Source organism: Oncorhynchus kisutch, linkage group LG25 (genome assembly GCF_002021735.2).
Source record: "Oncorhynchus kisutch isolate 150728-3 linkage group LG25, Okis_V2, whole genome shotgun sequence".
NCBI lineage: Eukaryota > Metazoa > Chordata > Actinopteri > Salmoniformes > Salmonidae > Oncorhynchus > Oncorhynchus kisutch.
Genome location: NC_034198.2, coordinates 18,923,763 through 18,943,929, shown reverse-complemented (window position 1 = coordinate 18,943,929; position 20,167 = coordinate 18,923,763). Strand labels below are relative to the sequence as shown.

At 42.9% G+C, this 20,167-nt stretch overlaps 1 protein-coding gene across 2 annotated transcripts in view; it reads right to left on the bottom strand.

The window, feature by feature from the left end:
• Nucleotides 1-20,167, bottom strand: part of gas7b (growth arrest-specific 7b) — a 55,364-nt gene that overhangs the window by 32,352 nt on the left and 2,845 nt on the right. Inside the window, exon 1 of one of the 2 annotated variants that reach the window (XM_020460743.2) lies at nucleotides 19,325-19,407. The exons of the other annotated variant lie outside the window; for it this stretch is intronic. Within the exon in view, the coding sequence (XP_020316332.1) occupies nucleotides 19,325-19,330 (6 nt within the window). The 5' untranslated portion in view covers nucleotides 19,331-19,407. Of the gene's footprint in view, nucleotides 1-19,324; nucleotides 19,408-20,167 lie in introns of those variants that run through there. 2 annotated transcript variants of the gene reach the window in all.

The following is a 20,167-nucleotide window of genomic DNA, read 5'->3' as shown; positions in this document are numbered from 1 at the left end:
AAGTTTACATACACCTTAGCCAAATACATTTAAACTTAGTTTTTCACAATTCTTGACATTTAATCCTAGTAAAAATCCCCCGTCTTAGGTCAGTTAGGATCACCACTTTATTTTAAGAATGTGAAATGTCAGAATAATAGTAGAGATAATTATTTCTTTCAGCTTATTTCTTTCATCACATTCCCAGTGGGTCAGAAGTTTACATACACTCAATTAGTATTTGGTAGCATTGCCTTTCAATTGTTTAACTTGGGTCAAACATTTTGTGTAGCCTTCCACAAGCTTCCACAATAAGTTGGGTGAATTTTGGCCCATTCCTCCTGGAGGCCTCCTTGCTCACACACACTTTTTCAGTTCTGCCCACAAATGTTCTATAAGATTGAGGTCAGGGCTTTGTGATGGCCACTCCAATACCTTGACTTTGTTGTCCTTAAGCCATTTTGACGCAACTTTGGAAGTATGCTTGGGGTCATTGTCCATTTGGAAGACTCATGTGTAACCAAGCTTTAACCTCCTGACTGAGGTCTTGAGATGTTGCTTCAATATATCCACAGAATTTTCTTTCCTCATGATGCCATCTATTTTGTCAAGTGCACCAGGCCCTCCTGCAGGAAAGCACCCCCACATGTCTCCAAAAAGTACGATCTTTGTCCCCATGTGCAGTTGCAAACCATAGTCTGGTTTTATGGCGGTTTTGGGTCAGTGGCTTCTTCCTTGCTGAGCGGCCTTTCAGGTTATGTCGATATAGGACTCATTTTACTGTGGATAAAGATACTTTTGTACCTTTTTCCTCTAGCATCTACATAAGGTCCTTTGCTGTTGTTCTGGGATTGATTTGCACTTTTCGCACCAAAGTATGTTCATCTCTAGGAGACAGAACACATCTCCTTCCTGAGCTGTGTGACAGCTGCGTGGTTCCATGGTGTTTATACTTGCGTACTATTGTTTGTACAGATGAACGTGGTACCTTCAGGCGTTTGGAAATTGCTCCCAATGATGAACCAGACTTGTGGAGGTCTACAATTTTTTTTCTGAGGACTTGGCTGATTTCTTTTGATTTTCCCATGATGTCAAGCAAAGAGGCACTGAGTTTGAAGGTAGGTAATTTTCCAAGCTGTTTAAAGGCACAGTCAACTTAGTTTATGTAAACTTCTGACCCACTGGAATTGTGATACAGAGAATTATAAGTGAAATAATCTGTCTGTAAACAATTGTTGGAAAAATTACGTGTCATGCACAAAGTAGATGTCCTAACCAACTTGCCAAAACTATAGTTTGTTAGCAAAAATTTGTGGAGGTGTGGAAAAAACAAGTTTCAATGACTCCAACTTCAACTGTAGCCCTTGGTTCACTCCAGATCTGACTGCCCTTGACCAGCACAAAAACATCCTGTGGCGTACTGCATTAGCATCGATTAGCCCCCGCGATATGCAACTTTTCAGGGAAGTTAGGAACCAATGTACAAATGCAGTTAGGAAAGCAAAGGCTAACTTTTTCAAACAGAAATTTGCATCCTGTAGCACAAACTCCAAAAAAATGAAAATAGGAGCACCTCCTCCCAGCTGCCCACTGAACTGAGGCTAGGAAACTGTCACCACCGATAAATCCACGATTATCGAGAATTTCAAGAAGCATTTCTCTACGGCTGGCCTTGTTTTCCACCTGGCTGCCTCTACCCCTGTCAAAAGCTTTGCACCCCCAACAGCAACTTGCCCAAGCCTCTCCAATTTCTACTTCACCCAAATCCAGATAGCGGATGTTCTGAAAAAATTGCAAAATCTGGACCCCTACAAATCAGCTGGGCTAGACAATCTGGACCCTCTCTTTCTAAAATGATCCGCCGCAATTGTTGCAACCCCTATTACTAGCCTGTTCCACCTCTCTTTCATATTGTCTGAGATCCCCAAAGATTGGAATGCTGCCGCAGTCATTCCCCTCTTCAAAGGGGAAGACACTCTAGACCCAAACTGTTAGAGACCTATATCTATCCTACCCTGCCTTTCCAAGGTCTTCGAAAGCCAAGTTAACAAACAGATCACCAACCATTTCGAAACCCACCGTACCTTCTCCGCTATGCAATCTGGTTTCTGAGCTGGTCATGGGTGCACCTCAGCACACTCAAGGTCCCAAATTATATCAAAATCGCCATCGACAAAAGACAATACTGTGCAGCCGAATTCGTCGACCTGGCCAAATCTTTCGACTCGGTCAATCACCGCATTCTTATTGGCAGACTCAACAGCCTTGGTTTCTCAAATGACTGCCTCGCCTGGTTCACCAACTACCTCTCAGACAGAGTTCAGTGTGTCAAATCGGACGGCCTGTTGTCTGGACCTCTGGCAGTCGCTACGGGCGTGCCACAGGGTTCAATTCTCGGGCTGACTCTTTTCTCTGTATATATCAGTGATGTTGCTCTTGCGGATGGTGATTCTGTGATCCACCTCTACTCAGACGACAAAATTATGTATGCTTCTGGCCCTTCTTTGGACACTGTGTTTAACTAACCTCCAGACAAGCTTCAATGACATACAACTCTTTCCGTTGACTCCAACTACTCTTAAATGCAAGTAAAACCAAATGCATGCTCTTCAACAGATCACTGCCCGCACCTGCTAGCATCACTACTCTGGCCGGTTCGGATTTAGAATATGGTTCGGATTGTAGAATACTACAAACACCTAGGTGTCTGGTTAGACTGTAAACTCTCCTTTCAGACTCATATTAAGCATCTCCAATCCAAAATTAAATCTAGAATCAGCTTCCTACTTCGCAACAAAGCATCCTTCACTCATGCTGCCAAACATACCCTCCTAAAACTGACTATCCTACCGATCCTTGACTTCGGCGATGTCATTTACAAAATAGCCTTCACCACTCTACTCAGCAAATTGGATGCAGTCTATCACAGTGCCATCCGTTTCGTCACCAAAGCACCATATACTACCCACCACTGCGACCTGTATGCTCTCATTGGCTGGCCCTCGCTTCATATTCGTCGCCAAACCCACTGGCTCCAGGACATCTATAAGTCGTTGCTAGGTAAAGCCCTGCCTTATCTTAGCTCACTGGTCACCATAGCAGCACCCACCCGTAGCATGCGCTCCAGCAGGTATATTTCACTGGCCATCCCCAAAGCCTATTCCTCCTTTGGCCGCCTTCCTTCCTGTTCTCTGCAGCCATTGACTGAATTGCAAAAATCCCTGAAGATGGAGACTCATGTCTCCCTCACTAACTTTAAGCATCAACTATCAGAGCAGCTCACAGATCATTGCACATGTACATAGCCCATCTGTAAATAGCCCATCCAACTACCCCATCCCCATATTGTTATTTATATTTTTTAGCTCCTTTGCACCCCAGTGTCTCTACTTGCACATCTATCACTCCAGTGTTTATTTGCAAAATTGTAATTATTTCGCCACTATGGCCTATTTATTGCCTTACCTCCCTAATCTTACTTAATTTGCACACACTGTATATAGACTTTTCTATTGGGTTGTTGACTGTTTGTTTATTCCATGTGTAAATGTGTCACACTGCTTTGCTTTATCTTGACCAGGTCACAGTTGTAAATAAGAACTTGTTCTCAACTGGCTTACCTGGTTAAATAAAGATGAAATAAATAAAAAATGTTCATGTAATGGACATTCTCAAAATATTCCAAATTGGTGAAGTGAAAAAAATAACTTGGAAAAGTGGTGAATACATATGTATTCACCCCATTTATTATGAAGCCCCTAAATAAGATCTGGTGCAACCAATTACCTTCAGAAGTCACATTATTAGTTAAATGAAGTCCACCTGTGTGCAATCTAAGTGTCACATGTTCTCAGTATATATACACACACACACACAACTGTTCTGAAAGGCCCCAGAGTCTGAAACACCACTAAGCAAGCGGCAAAATGAAGACCAAGGAGCTCTCCAAACAGGTCAGGGACAAAGTTGTGGAGAAGTACAGATCAGGGTTGGGTTATATAAAAATATCAGAAACTTTGAACATCCCACGGCGCACCATTAAATCTATTATTAAAATATGACAAGAATATGGCACCACAACAAACCTGCCAAGAGAGGGCCTCCCATCAAAACTCATGGACCAGGTAAGGGGGGCATTAATCAGAGAAGCAACAAAGAGACCAAAGATAACCCTTAAAACCTGTTAAGGCTAGGGCAGAATACTGCCCCCGTTGGTGAAATGCGTGCCCATAGTAAACAGAAAAAGAATCTGTAAAAAATTGCTAATATATGCATATAATAAATATTATTGAATAGAAAACACTCAAGCTTCTAAAACCGTTTAAATTATGTCTGTAAGTAAAGCAGAACTCTCAGGGCACTCATTCTCCCAAACTCTCTCTTGTCATCCAAAAAGTTGGCCCAACTTTGACGTCATCGCCCCCACCCTTCCCAAGCACCTATGGTCCTGGGAACACTTCCTATGCCTTCAGCGCGGTGTCCGCTTTCAATGGGGCTTCTCATTGTGTGAATCGCGCGTTCACGAGATTAATGACGGGCCGAATCCTTTCGGTCGCGTGAGAATACAGGTTACTCTCACGCGCAATCTGCGCCTGTGCTGTCTTTCTTTCAAGATTGATTAAACGATGCGTGTGTTTCTCTTTGTCCTGAGAATTGCGGTGAAGCTATATAGCATGCTAACGCTGTGTTCTGAACCAAGTTTGACAAGTTTAGTCGACATATAATATGTAATTTCGACGTTTTGGTGCGAACTAACTTTACTTTTTGGCTGCATTTCAACCGAAATATGTCGTGTTTGATAACCGAAAGACACAGACTTCAAAACTAAAGCTGTTTTTGGTAAGTATAAACCCTTCCAGGTCTTCTGATGGAAGAACAGCAAAGGTAAGGGAACATTTATGTGTTAAATTTGGGTTTCTGTGGAGGAGCCAAAATGCTAATTCCTGAGCGCCGACTCACATTATAGCCTAGTGAACGAAATCTGTAAAGTAAAAAATAAATGTAACACAGCTGTTTTATTAAGAAGAAGTGTATCTTTCTAAGTATATGTAGAACATGTATATTTAGCCAACGTTTATGATGTGTATTTCTGTTATCTGGCAGAGTTACCATAATTTCTCCAGGCATTGTTGTAGCATTTTTTAGCCATGACCTTCTATGTAAACCGTGATTTATGGATATAATTAGCATATTATTGAAAAAAACAAATGTACGGTATAACATGTCCTATTCCTGTCATCTGATGAAGACTTTCAAAAGGTTAGTGAATTATTTTACTTTTAATCCTGCTTTTGTGATTGCATCTATTGTTCTACAATAGATTTTACCTTTATTTAACCAGGTAGGCAAGTTGAGAACAAGTTCTCATTTACAATTGCGACCTGGCCAAGATAAAGCAAAGCAGTTCGACAGATAAAACGACACAGAGTTACACATGGAGTAAAAACAAACATACAGTCAATAATGCAGTATAAACAAGTCTATATACAATGTGAGCAAATGAGGTGAGAAGGGAGGTAAAGGCAAAAAAGGCCATGATGGCAAAGTAAATACAATATAGCAAGTAAAATACTGGAATGGTAGTTTTGCAATGGAAGAATGTGCAAAGTAGAAATAAAAAATAATGGGGTGCAAAGGAGAAAAATAAATAAATTAATTAAAATTAAATACAGTTGGGAAAGAGGTAGTTGTTTGGGCTAAATTATAGGTGGGCTATGTACAGGTGCAGTAATCTGTGAGCTGCTCTGACAGTTGGTGCTTAAAGCTAGTGAGGGAGATAAGTGTTTCCAGTTTCAGAGATTTTTGTAGTTCGTTCCAGTCATTGGCAGCAGAGAACTGGAAGGAGAGGCGGCCAAAGAAAGAATTGGTTTTGGGGGTGACTAGAGAGATATACCTGCTGGAGCGTGTGCTACAGGTGGGAGATGCTATGGTGACCAGCGAGCTGAGATAAGGGGGGACTTTACCTAGCAGGGTCTTGTAGATGACATGGAGCCAGTGGGTTTGGCGACGAGTATGAAGCGAGGGCCAGCCAACGAGAGCGTACAGGTCGCAATGGTGGGTAGTATATGGGGCTTTGGTGATAAAACGGATTGCACTGTGATAGACTGCATCCAATTTGTTGAGTAGGGTATTGGAGGCTATTTTGTAAATGACATCGCCAAAGTCGAGGATTGGTAGGATGGTCAGTTTTACAAGGGTATGTTTGGCAGCATGAGTGAAGGATGCTTTGTTGCGAAATAGGAAGCCAATTCTAGATTTAACTTTGGATTGGAGATGTTTGATATGGGTCTGGAAGGAGAGTTTACAGTCTAACCAGACACCTAAGTATTTGTAGTTGTCCACGTATTCTAAGTCAGAGCCGTCCAGAGTAGTGATGTTGGACAGGCGGGTAGGTGCAGGTAGCGATCGGTTGAAGAGCATGCATTTAGTTTTACTTGTATTTAAGAGCAATTGGAGGCCACGGAAGGAGAGTTGTATGGCATTGAAGCTTGCCTGGAGGGTTGTTAACACAGTGTCCAAAGAAGGGCCGGAAGTATACAGAATGGTGTCGTCTGCGTAGAGGTGGATCAGGGACTCACCAGCAGCAAGAGCGACCTCATTGATGTATACAGAGAAGAGAGTCGGTCCAAGAATTGAACCCTGTGGCACCCCCATAGAGACTGCCAGAGGTCCGGACAGCAGACCCTCCGATTTGACACACTGAACTCTATCAGAGAAGTAGTTGGTGAACCAGGCGAGGCAATCATTTGAGAAACCAAGGCTGTCGAGTCTGCCGATGAGGATATGGTGATTGACAGAGTCGAAAGCCTTGGCCAGATCAATGAATACGGCTGCACAGTAATGTTTCTTATCGATGGCGGTTAAGATATCGTTTAGGACCTTGAGCGTGGCTGAGGTGCACCCATGACCAGCTCTGAAACCAGATTGCATAGCAGAGAAGGTATGGTGAGATTCGAAATGGTCGGTAATCTGTTTGTTGACTTGGCTTTCGAAGACCTTAGAAAGGCACGGTAGGATAGATATAGGTCTGTAGCAGTTTGGGTCAAGAGTGTCCCCCCCTTTGAAGAGGGGGATGACCGCAGCTGCTTTCCAATCTTTGGGAATCTCAGACGACACGAAAGAGAGGTTGAACAGGCTAGTAATAGGGGTGGCAACAATTTCGGCAGATAATTTTAGAAAGAAAGGGTCCAGATTATCTAGCCCGGCTGATTTGTAGGGGTCCAAATTTTGCAGCTCTTTCAGAACATCAGCTGAATGGATTTCGGAGAAGGAGAAATGGGGAAGGCTTGGGCGAGTTGCTGTTGGGGGTGCAGTGCTGTTGTCCGGGGTAGGAGTAGCCAGGTGGAAAGCATGGCCAGCCGTAGAAAAATGCTTATTGAAATTCTCAATTATGGTGGATTTATCAGTGGTGACAGTGTTTCCCATCTTCAGTGCAGTGGGCAGCTGGGAGGAGGTGTTCTTATTCTCCATGGACTTTACAGTGTCCCAGAACTTTTTTGAGTTAGTGTTGCAGGAAGCAAATTTCTGCTTGAAAAAGCTAGCCTTGGCTTTTCTAACTGCCTGTGTATAATGATTTCTAGCTTCCCTGAACAGCTGCATATCACGGGGGCTGTTCGATGCTAATGCAGAACGCCATAGGATGTTTTTGTGTTGGTTAAGGGCAGTCAGGTCTGGGGAGAACCAAGGGCTATATCTGTTCCTGGTTCTAAATTTCTTAAATGGGGCATGTTTATTTAAGATGGTTAGGAAGGCATTTTAAAAAAAATATCCAGGCATCCTCTACTGACGGGATGAGATCAATATCCTTCCAGGATACCCCGGCCAGGTCGATTAGAAAGGCCTGCTCGCAGAAGTGTTTCAGGGAGCGTTTTACAGTGATGAGTGGAGGTCGTTTGACCGCTGACCCATTACGGATGCAGGCAATGAGGCAGTGATCGCTGAGATCTTGGTTGAAGACAGCAGAGGTGTATTTAGAGGGGAAGTTGGTTAGGATGATATCTATGAGGGTGCCCGTGTTTAAGGTTTTGGGGAGGTACCTGGTAGGTTCATTGATTATTTGTGTGAGATTGAGGGCATCAAGTTTAGATTGTAGGATGGCTGGGGTGTTAAGCATGTTCCAGTTTAGGTCGCCTAGCAGCACGAACTCTGAAGATAGATGGGGGGCAATCAGTTCACATATGGTGTCCAGAGCACAGCTGGGGGCAGAGGGTGGTCTATAGCAGGCGGCAACGGTGAGAGACTTGTTTTTAGAGAGGTGGATTTTTAAAAGTAGAAGTTCAAATTGTTTGGGTACAGACCTGGATAGTAGGACAGAACTCTGCAGGCTATCTTTGCAATAGATTGCAACACCGCCCCCTTTGGCAGTTCTATCTTGTCTGAAAATGTTGTAGTTTGGAATTAAAATGTCTGAGTTTTTGGTGGTCTTCCTAAGCCAGGATTCAGACACAGCTAGAACATCCGGGTTGGCAGAGTGTGCTAAAGCAGTGAATAGAACAAACTTAGGGAGGAGGCTTCTAATGTTAACATGCATGAAACCAAGGCTATTACGGTTACAGAAGTCGTCAAAAGAGAGCGCCTGGGGAATAGGAGTGGAGCTAGGCACTGCAGGGCCTGGATTCACCTCTACATCGCCAGAGGAACATAGGAGGAGTAGAATAAGGGTACGGCTAAAAGCTATGAGAATTGGTCGTCTAGAACGTCTGGAACATAGAGTAAAAGGAGGTTTCTGGGGGCGATAAAATAGCATCAAGGTATAATGTACAGACAAATGTATGGTAGGATGTGAATACAGTGGAGGTAAACCTAGGTATTGAGTGATGAAGAGAGAGATATTGTCTCTAGAAACATTGTTGAAACCAGGAGATGTCATTGCATGTGTGGGTGGTGGAACTAATAGGTTGGATAAGGTATAGTGAGCAGGACTAGAGGCTCTACAGTGAAATAAGCCAATAAACACTAACCAGAACAGAAATGGACAAGACATATTGACATTAAGGAGAGGCATGCTTAGTCGAGTGATCAAAAGGGTCCGGTGAGTGGAGAGGTTGGTTGGTGATTTAGACAGCTAGCCAGGGCATCGGTAGCAAGCTAGCATAGGATGGAGGTCTGTTGTTAGCCACCTCCTGCGCTCCGTCAGTAGATTAGTGGGGTTCCGTGTGGTAGAGGGGATCAATCCAAATCACACAACAACAAAAATAAAAACAATAGATATAGTTATAGAGGCCCAAGAAGAAAACATAATAATAATAATAATAAAAAAATAAAAAATAAATGTCCGATTGTCTATTCAGATAGCAGCCGGTAAGACAGCTAACGGTTAGCAGGCCGCAGATGGGCGTTCAGGTAACGTCGCGACGGAGGAGCCAGCCGAATAACTCCTTCGGGTAGATAACGTCGGCAGTCCAGTTGTGAAGGCCCGGTGGGGCTCCGCGAAGGCAGCAAAACGGGTCCGGATAGGCGACTGCAGCCCAGGTGCGATTGATGGAACTCAGGAGTGATTGACGGAGCTTGCTAGCTCCGGAACAATTGATGTTTGCTCCGGAATCGACGAAGGCCGATAGTCACACGGATAGCAGCTAGCTAGCTGTGAGATCCGGCCATGAATGTCCAGAGAGCAGTCGAAATCCAGGGACATGGAGAGAAAAATTGGTAATCTGTGGTGGTTGTTTGACATAAATATGTGCTATGTTTTCGCCGTAAAACATTTTAGAAATCTGACTTGGTGGCTAGATGAACAAGGTGTTTATCTTTCATTTGAGCTATTGGACTTGTTAATGTGTGGAGGTTAAATATTTCTAAGAATATTTTTTGCGTTCTGTGTGCTACTGTGTCAGTTGAGCAGTGGGGGGAGGTGCCCTAGCGGGACGTGTGGTGCCAAGTAGTGGAGCTGCAAAGCTCCACAGAGGTGATTGGAGTATCTGTCCATAGGACCACTTTAAGCCATAAACTCCACAGAACTGGGGTTATTGACTGTATGTTTTGTTTATTCCATGTGTAACTCAGTGTTGTTGTATGTGTCGAATTGCTACGCTTTATCTTGGCCAGGTCGCAATTGCAAATGAGAACTTGTTCTCAACTAGCTTACCTGGTTAAATAAAAGGTGAAATAAAATAAAATGGTCAGAAAAAAGTCATTGTTTATAGAAGAAAATAAGCAAATATGTTTGGTGTTTGCCAAAAGGCATGTGGGAGACTCCCCAAACATATGGAATAAGGTACTCTGGTCAGATGAGACTACAAATTGAGATTTTTGGCCATCAAAGAAAACGCTATGTTTGGCGCAAACCCAACACCTCATCACCCCAAGTCACCATCCCCATCATGCTGTGGGGATGTTTTTCCATCGCCATGGACTGGGAGACTGATCAGAATTGAAGGAATGATGGATGGTGCTAAATACAGGGAAATCCGTTTCAGTCTTCCAGAGATTTGAGACTGGGATGGAGGTTCACCTTCCAGCAGGACAATGACCCTAAGCGTACTGCTAAAGCAACACTTGAGAGGTTTAAGGGGAAACATTTAAAATGTCTTGAAATGGCCTAGTCAAAGCCCAGACCTCAATCCAATTGAGAATCTGTGGTATGACTTAAAGATTGCAGTACACCAGTGGACCCCATCCAACTTGAAGGAGCTGGAGAAGATTTGCCCTGAAAAATGGGCAAACATCCCAGTGGCTAGATGTGCCAAGCTTATAGATGCTTACCCCCAAGAGACTTGCAGCTGTAATTGCTGCAAAAGTTGTTTCTACAAAGTATTGACTTTGAGGGGGTGAATAGTTCTATTTGTCTTATTTCTTGTTTGTTTCACAATAAAAAATATTTTGCATCTTCAAAGTGGTTGGCATGTTGTGTTTCCCCTTAAACCTCTCAAGTGTTGCTTTAGCAGTACGCTTAGGGTCATTTTATCTAATGGGTGGCATCGGAAATCAGTATTTTTTGGCGCCGATTTCCGATTGTTATGAAAACTTCAAATCGGCCCTAATTAAATCGGCCATTCCGATTAATCAGTCGACCTCTAATACATACAGTACCAGTCAGTAGTTTGGACACACCTACTCATTCCAGGGTTTCTTTAAATTGACTATTTTCTACACTGTAGAAGAATAATGAAGATATCAAAACTATGAAATAACATATATGGAATCATGTAGTAACCAAAAAAAGTGTTGTTTTTTTTTAAATATTTGAGATTCTTCAAAGTAGCCACCCTTCGCCTTGATGACAGCTTTGCACAATCTTGGAATTCTCTCACCAAGCTTTATGAGGTGGTCACCTGGAATGCTTTTCAATTAACAGGTGTGCCTTGTTAAAAGTTCATTTGTGGAATTTCTTTCCTTCTTAATGCGTTTGAGCCAATCAGTTGTGTTGTGACAAGGTAGACACAGAAGATAGGGCTAGGGCCAAATAGGGCTAAGTTCATATTATGGCACGAACAGCTCAAATAAGCAAAGAGAAACGACAGTCCATCATTACTTTAAGACATGTAGGTTAGTTAATTTCGAACATTTCAAGAACTTTGAAAGTTTCTTGAAGTGCTGTCGCAAAAACCGAGCACTATGAAGAAACTGGTTCTCATGAGGACCGCCACAGGAACGTAAGACCCAGAGTTACCTCTGCTGCAGAGGATAAGTTCATTAGAGTTACCAGTCTCAGAAATTGCAGTCCAAATAAATGCTTCAGAGTTCAAGTAACAGACATCTCAACATCAACTGTTCAGAGGAGACTGCGCGAATCAGGACTACATGGCCGAATTGTTGCAAAGAAACCACTACTAAAGTACACCAATAAGAAGAGACTTCCTTGGGCCAAGAAACACAAGCAATGGACATTAGACCAGTGGAAATCTGACCTTTGGTCTGATGAGTCCAAATTTGAGATTTTTGGTTCCAACCGCCGTGTCTTCGTGAGATGCAGAGTAGGTGAATGGATGATCTCTGCATGTGTGTTTTCCACCGTGAGGCATTGAGGAGGTGGTGTTGGGGTGCTTTGCTGCTGACACGGTCTGTCATTTAAAAAAAATTCAAGGCACACTTAACCAGCATGGCTAACACAGCATTCTGCAGCGACACGCCATCCCATCTGGTTTGCGCTTAGTGGGACCCATATTTGTTTTTCAACAGGACATTGACCCAACATACCGCCAGGCTGTGTAAGGGCTATTTGACCAAGAAGGAGAGTGATGGCCTGCTGCATCAGATGACCTGCCCTCCACAATCACCCGACCTCAACCCAATTGGTTTGGTTTGGGATGAGTTTGACCGCAGAGTGAAGGAAAAGCAGTCAAAAAGTGCTCAGCGTGTGGGAACTCTTTCAAGACTGTTGGAAAAGCATTCCAAGTGAAGCTGGTTGAGAGAATGCAAAACTGACATCAAGGCAAAGGGTGGCTACTTTGAATAATCTCATATATATCACTTTTTTGGTTACTACATGATTCTGTGTTATGTCATAGTTTTGATGTCTTTACTATTATTATACAATGTAGAAAATTGTAAAAATAGAAAAATCCTTGAATGACTTTCTTAAAAGCACTGTTTTAAAAACATAGGAAACTCACATTTCTGACTGTTCTGTGCATTTAAAGTTAAAAAGACTCAGTGAAACTCTTAACGTGGATTTGCCCTGAAGTATTCCAACATCATATAAGCTCATTCACAGATGTCCCACTACGGTTATTCTTAATGACCTTTAAATACATCTAATCCCTTTCTTCAGCTAATCATCAAGATCATGCTTAGCTTAGTCTGGTTTGTTGGTTGGTGATGGGCTGGAGCAAAAGCCTCCACACCCCTCCTGACCACTAAACTAGAGTCTAGCAACAGGCAATGCAAGCAGAGTCAAGTCATACATATTTGACTAGTCATAATTCCACCAACTTGGAATGCTGGAAAGGTGCTATGGAACATATTTTCAGCGCTAACATGCATGCATGCATCATCATTACAAATCAGACACAACCTGTACACAATTGTTTCTGATTTAAATAGTGAACTAGTCATTTTTATCTTTGAAAAGAATATGAGTCAGAATTCTAGAATGCTAAAAATGATCCGGGAGGAACAGGATCTGACATGAATGAATCATCAATATTATACACAAAGTGTCTCTGAGAATCCAACATCAAGTAACACAGACACATCCCCACATTTCCCTCACTAATGCTGGGAATAAGAACAACCCCCCCCCCCCCCCCCCCCCACATCCCCCTTAGTCTTCAACGATGACATCACCAACTTGCAGGAGTCATTTCTATAATTCAAGGCAGAAACTGGCCCTCGAGACAGATCGTTCCTTTTCTGTCCCTCTCAGAATTAACCCATTCCATTCAAAACTTCCCAGGAAAAAGAGAAGAAGAGAAGAAGATGAGAGAAGAGGTTTGCTGCTGGTCCCACACGGATGGAGAGTATGAAGCAACGTCAACCCTGGGTGACTTATGACTCCCATGTAAATTACACAGAACATGACAGCATTGCACTTCCTTTGATGGTCACTGTGTTATATACATGTCCACATCCGCCCTTCGGGAAATGTCTTTACTTAACTAACCTTGGATAGTCATTTATTAAGAAATGGAGGCGTAATAATATTTTGAAACAGAAAAAGAAAAAACCAATTAGATGGATGTATGAGTGTAAGTGAGCATGCTGTCCTGATGGGGGTAGTGGTCAGAATGTCATAAAAGAGCAACCAAGATGCATGAACAAAGGAGTAGTAAACCAAAAGCACAATTTTCAGTGTCTAGTGTTTCTAAACCCAAACAACAAGGGTCCAGTCACCATTTTCAGTGTCTAGTGTTTCTAAACCCAAACAACAAGGGTCCAGTCACCATTTCATGCGAGGAGAAAACAAACAAATAAAAGAGTGAAAGTGACCATCACCGAAAGCTAATTTCCTGTAGAAACCCGAGACACCAACTGAGTGTCTGTTCACTTCCTCTTAGTCTGCCTTCTTGTCTGCTTCCATACGTCTGAAACACACACAGTCTACTGACATGGTGAAACCCCACATTAGCTGGGGAATGTGTAACACAATGTTGGGTCACGTCTTGATCTTATCAGTAAGGTGACAAGCGTTTTTCTCCTGCACTGCAGATAACACTGAGGAAGACAGATGGGAGTGGGCTGTACTCAGTCAGGACACCGATTTCAAGAAAAGAGGACATCATTGGTTCACCCCATTGACGTGGTCTGTTTTCTAGACGGCAATATCTCATTGGCTGTCTTTGAACACAGTCACTGAGTGAATTTGTCTTCGACCTGTCAGTCAGTAAATCACAGTTGAAAGAGTATATGGGCTCTGTGAACGGTGCTCAACCTTTTAATAATGACGAATGTGTTGGACCTCAATGTAAAATCTCTAACCCCGCTTCACAACATTGGGAGAGGTCGCATCTTGAATTCACTTTCATATGAGCCATGCATTGATATCAATGGGGAGTTAGAATTTAGGCCACAATTAGGCACACGGGGGATGCAGTGAGTGAAGGAATGAGCACCTATGTGTGCTGGGAACTAGGAACTTTGACAGCACATGAAGCCAGCTTGTCCCGGCATATGCAACATTAAATAATGCACCATGCCAGATGGTTAACCTCGACAACCCCAGACTGCCTGTGGCTCTGCATTCACAGGATGCCAGAACAGCCCCTGGCTAAGAACATATGGTTTCAGCTATGGTTGTCTGGAGAGCAACAACAACAATCATGGTTGTCACTGTGAATGGCTGGCTGTCGGTGTTCTGTAGAACCACAACAATCATGGTCGTCACTGTGAATGGCTGGCTGTCTGTGTTCTGTAGAGCCACAACAATCATGGCCTCCATCTATTCCATTCTAATTTTTCTTTTTGACACGTCACTTATTCCATAAACCTAGTAAAGTCCCAAGTCATAAAGAGAGTTACCGTAAGCTCAAGCTGAGGATCACTTCAACCCAAGCCAATGCCATTGATTCATGTTTGCTGAAATAACCAAATCAAGTCACCCGACCTTAGTTAACGATGACTAGTCCCAGGAGGGCTACGAGTACAAACAAACATGCTTATTATAAGAGCAGAGTGGTCCATGGTATGTATGGCATGACAGACACATCCCTGTGATGGTTTTACAGCCACGTTTCCCACACCCAAAAACACAAACAGCATCTCTTACTATGGAAAAACTAAATAGCTCATAGCTTTCCATTTCAGTGCCACTGGCTCCCCGCCTGGAAAACCAGGAATCATTTGTCAAATTCCCGTCGGAAAAATGGCTGTAAATACCCTGGGCCTGTGGAGGAGGTCAGTGAGAGTATGAAGAGGCATTAAACTATGCCGTTACCCTTTCACCTGAGTTGTAATAGGCTAGCTAAGACCCCAGGAAGAGAGAGAAAGTGCTATGTTGAGAACAAACATTAAAAGGATTGTTCACTCCACAGTCAAAGTTTTGAGTTTGCTGAAAGCGGTTGAGCTTCCAACAGGGAATATGAGCTCTTGGATCCATCCAATTCAATTATACATTTAGGATGGACACAGAGACATTTGATATAAAGCTCTTAAAGTTGTGTATGAATAAATATCTCGACTGGACCTCTGCGTAAAATAAATCACTATTTGTTAACCATGTTTTTGTTAAAGTAATGTCAAGAAGAGAGAAAACTGGGTTATGGAAGTACAGAAGTACTAAGGCTAATTCCCCCAGCCTCACCAGTAATAGTGTAAACATTAGATTGGGTTTCAGACCACCCAATAGCAAATCTTTTTTATATCATGTCAATGTCTTCAAGACAAATTAATCTAATTTAAAGATGTAAAACCACTGGCTTGATCAATTGAAAAGATTTGAATATTGAAGTTGAAGAAAAAAAAATGTATTCAAAAATGAATTGCAGCAAGTCATTTAAATCACATTTAGAACAAGACCAACAAGAGTGGGCTTCTGTCTTAGAATTAGATTCATGAGTTTCTCTTCAACTTCCATCTGGGTTTTGACATCAGTTTATTCGTGTTTGACAACATAAGTAGGTGATTCACTGAGCAGATACTGAACGGTCAGCAGGTTTGTGAAATGGAGGTCGCCCACTCATGGTCTGAGAGGAGAAATGTGCAGCCTCTGTATTAGTGGCCTTCCAGAGTTTCAACAGAGGATTACCAGTCAGGTCCTTGTCCAAAGCTTAGCTGCCCTTACTCATGCCTGAATTACTCATAGACTCCTGACATGCGGTGGTGTGAGGTCAGTGTGTGTGTGTGTGTGTGTGTGTGTCACAGGAGGTTGGTGGCACCTTAACTGGGGAGGACGGGCTCATGGTAATGGCTGGAGCGGAATGGTATCAAATATGTCAAACACAGGGTTTCCTGGTGTTTGATGCCATTCCGACCGTTCCAGCCATTACCATGAGCCCGTCCTCCCCTCAGCAGCCTCCACTGTGTGTGTGTCTGTGTTGTTCAGCCTGTCCTCCAGTGACCTCTAGTCAATCATCTGGATGTAGGAAGATGGGGGTATGAGGGTCAGGGTCTGTATGTGAAACCAGCGGTTCGGTTCTAGTTGAGCCAGGGATGGCAGTGTCCTGTACACGACCAGGTAGAACACAACACGCCAGAACAGAGGTGGAACAGTATCATGAACCAAGGACAACAGGCCATTACAGAGAACATAAAGTTCCCAGTACACCAGGGCCAACCAACTGTAACAGTTCTTTCAACTGTGGTTTAAATAAGTATATGTTGTTCAGTATACAGAAACATTGAGGTCGCAAACAATGCTGGTGATGATTCTTGAGAATGAGAAATGTTTGGAGTTTTCCAATACTGCCAAATGTTGTACATCCTCAATGCATCTGAAGTAGCCTTGGGCTGTACAGAGATATGATGTGACCACAAGCCACAAACCCAACAATGTGCATATATTTACATGCCAGCATATAGCCACAAACAGGGGCTGGCACACACAGACACACAGAGGGTACCTCCTAGTCATGAGGGATGGCAAAAATAGTAGCAAGGTACACACGGTCTCTATTTACTTTGCCTCTCCATCCCTCCCTCCCTCTCTTCCACTGTGATCTCTCTATCCCACCCTATCCTGTCCAGTCAGCAGATGCCGTGTCAGAGGAACAGAGGTGTGACTGATGGTGGAAGTGTCTGTTTCCTATTATTCACTCAGAAATACCTTTACTGTACTCTTATCAGCACCATCATATTTATATACCCAGAGTCACTTGCCTTCATTAGGTCACCACCAATAATTACAATGATGAAGGACTGGTGAATGTTGATGTGTACTTTCAGACCATGTAAAACTTATACTAAAAGCCAATACGAAATATGGATGCTGTCAGGGGACATTTCCCCATCAAATGTAGATAAAAGGCTCTGGTACACACACACATGGTTATGACTCAGCAAATATGAGCCCTTCACAATCTATCGTCATCCGTTTAACAATGGCTCCCAATGGAGAGTGGAGCAGCCAGCTAACGGCTGTTGCCCAAGACTTCTGAGGCTGCGAAGGAGAAGAGGAGAGAGTTCTCAACCCTGTGAGATCACTCAGCCAGTGGCTGGCGGCTAGGGGGCCCTGGCCTCTCTCTCGGGGTGTGAGGAATACAGTCAGAGAGAAACATCTCACACACACACACACAGTCATTACTACCGTAAGACTCTGTCTAGCAGATGCAAGTGTACAGTGGAAAGACTAACAGTGAAATGAGAGAGGGAGGGGAGATGGAGAGAGAGCTCTGCTTTGGGCTGTAGAGTATGGGGGCAGTAGAAGACGTCTTTATTTGGAAGAGGTTGTTTTGGTTTAGGGCTATTGTGAGAGCCTGAAGCCACATTCCCAGATGCGCACACACACACACACACAGAAACTAGACACACATTTAGTCACAATGAGAGAGAAACACAGGCTGAGACATAAGGAAGCAGACAATAGCAGACAGTGTGTGGTGAGTGCTAGGGTGCTCCCTACGTGCAACAAAGCCTGTTTTGTGCTTCCTCTGCCCATACCAGTTTATGTGGATTGCACAAGACCTGTACCATGCCTTGTAAGTCTCTCTATCCCCTCCTCAGGTCTCCTTCTATAGCCTTACAAATTTAACTGATAACATTGTAGAAGTGACGTGAGACAATTGAGTTAGCGCAGCATGTGGAATGACTCTACTGACTGCTAAGGTCATGCTGTACAGTGGAAGATCATATCTTGTATTGACTCATTTGACAAAGCAAACAAAGAAATACAGACACTTAATCCTTCTACTTGAATAGTATCCCAGGTAGGAGATAGAAAACTGCAAACCTATAGAGATATCAAACATAGAACCTCGAAAGTCATTTCCTTTATAAAACAAGGAAAACCCTCATCTGCAGCTACCGTGTACAGCGGACTAAACAAACAGTCTGGTTGCTATTCAAAGTAGTCAGAGTAACTACGGTATGATACTGGATAAATACAGATGATATAGACTTTAGTGGAAAGTGTTTACCACAGGTATGACGTCAGCACTGGGAGTGGTGGTTAGAGAGTTAGAGAGGTTTCCCATGTTCCAGGCAGGGAAACACCTGGCAGTGTGGTGTGTATGGGGGCAGTAGGTCTCAGCAGCTCCCTGACCCTCACATTCCTCTACAGGGGAATCATGCCAGCCTAAATGACCATCTACCTACCCCCTGTGTGCGGAGCCCAGAGTCCTAACACTACACTAGACCAGTTACAACCACAGGTACAGTTCCATAACACAGCTGACTAACCCACTGAGGGAAGGCTTTAAAGGCAGTAATGAGAGAGGGTTTTATTTAACTAGGCAAGTCAGTTAAGAACAAATTCTTATTTACAATGACGGCCTAGGAACAGTGGATTAACTGCCTTGTTCAGAACGACAGATTTTTGTTTTTTCCCCTCTTAGGCCCATCTGCAGAGTTAGGGTTACACATCCATCCACTACCCACATTAATATTTCAGGAGTAACGGGGGCGTCCTGATTACTTATGGGAGTGGTGCCCCAGTAACGCTGACCCTGCCCAGCTGTCATCTAGACTAGAACTGTGGTCAGCACAGAATATAGCAGGCCTCATTGCCTCACCATGCCAGCTCCCTCAGTCATGCCAGTGCTGATAATCACACTAGACTGTCTTTGGGTTGGAGATTAGAGCGAGAGTGTTTGTGAGAGTGGGCCACTAAGGGAGATGAATGCAGGATGCCATTCCATAGCAACTATTGGAATAATCATATAACAATAACATTGCATGGACACCACAAAATCCCAGTAAGTTACACTATAACCTATAGTCTAATCTGTTTCGATTGGAACAGAGGCTAGCTAAAATACATAAGTATAGGAAATTAGCAAAAAATAATAATTCTGGTAATAGTTCATTGCCAACTCACCAACATGGTAAACGGCTGTATATGTAGCTAACTATTATACACCAAAATGTAAATTTTTCATTCACTCATTCTTCGAACCAATCAAATTCTTTGTTCCTCGGAGAGCCATTTCCATTGGGTGAAACCTGTCATCAATGGTGTGTCTAATTGGTCCATTCATCTAGATTCTACAGCTTTCATTTCCTTTGTCCTTTTTTCCTCATCTCTTCCTCATCAAGCTCCACCTCAATTAGTTTGGCACTAATTAGCAATCACTTGACTTGATGACTCAATGGCATGATCCACCGTGCCCTGTTCCACTTCTGTTCATCAGTTAGGTTGTCATGGCCACCAGAGTCATACCGGTACAGTTGAAAGTCAGAAGTTTACATAAACTTAGGTTGGAGTCATTAAAACTTGTTTTTCAACCACTCCAAAAATATCTTGTTAACAAACTATAGTTTTGGCAAGTCAGTTAGGACATCTACTTTCTGCATGACACAAGTCATTTTTCCAACAATTGTTTACAGACACAATTAATTATAAGTTAAATAATATATCACAATTCCAGTGGGCCAGAAGTTTACATACACTAAGTTGACTGTGCCTTTAAACAGCTTGGAAAATTCCAGAAAAGGATGTCATGGCTTTAGAAGCTTCTGATAGGCTAATTAACATCATTAACATCTAATTAACATCATTAACATCTAATTAACTGTATATAAAACCATATAGACAACGGGTAGACTCATACTGATATAGAAAAATACAAATTTCAGCACTTTACTGATGTTACGGGTGGAACCCCTCTTTAACCACCCTGTCCTAAACATCTCATAACATCATAAATGACCTCTTTCTCTT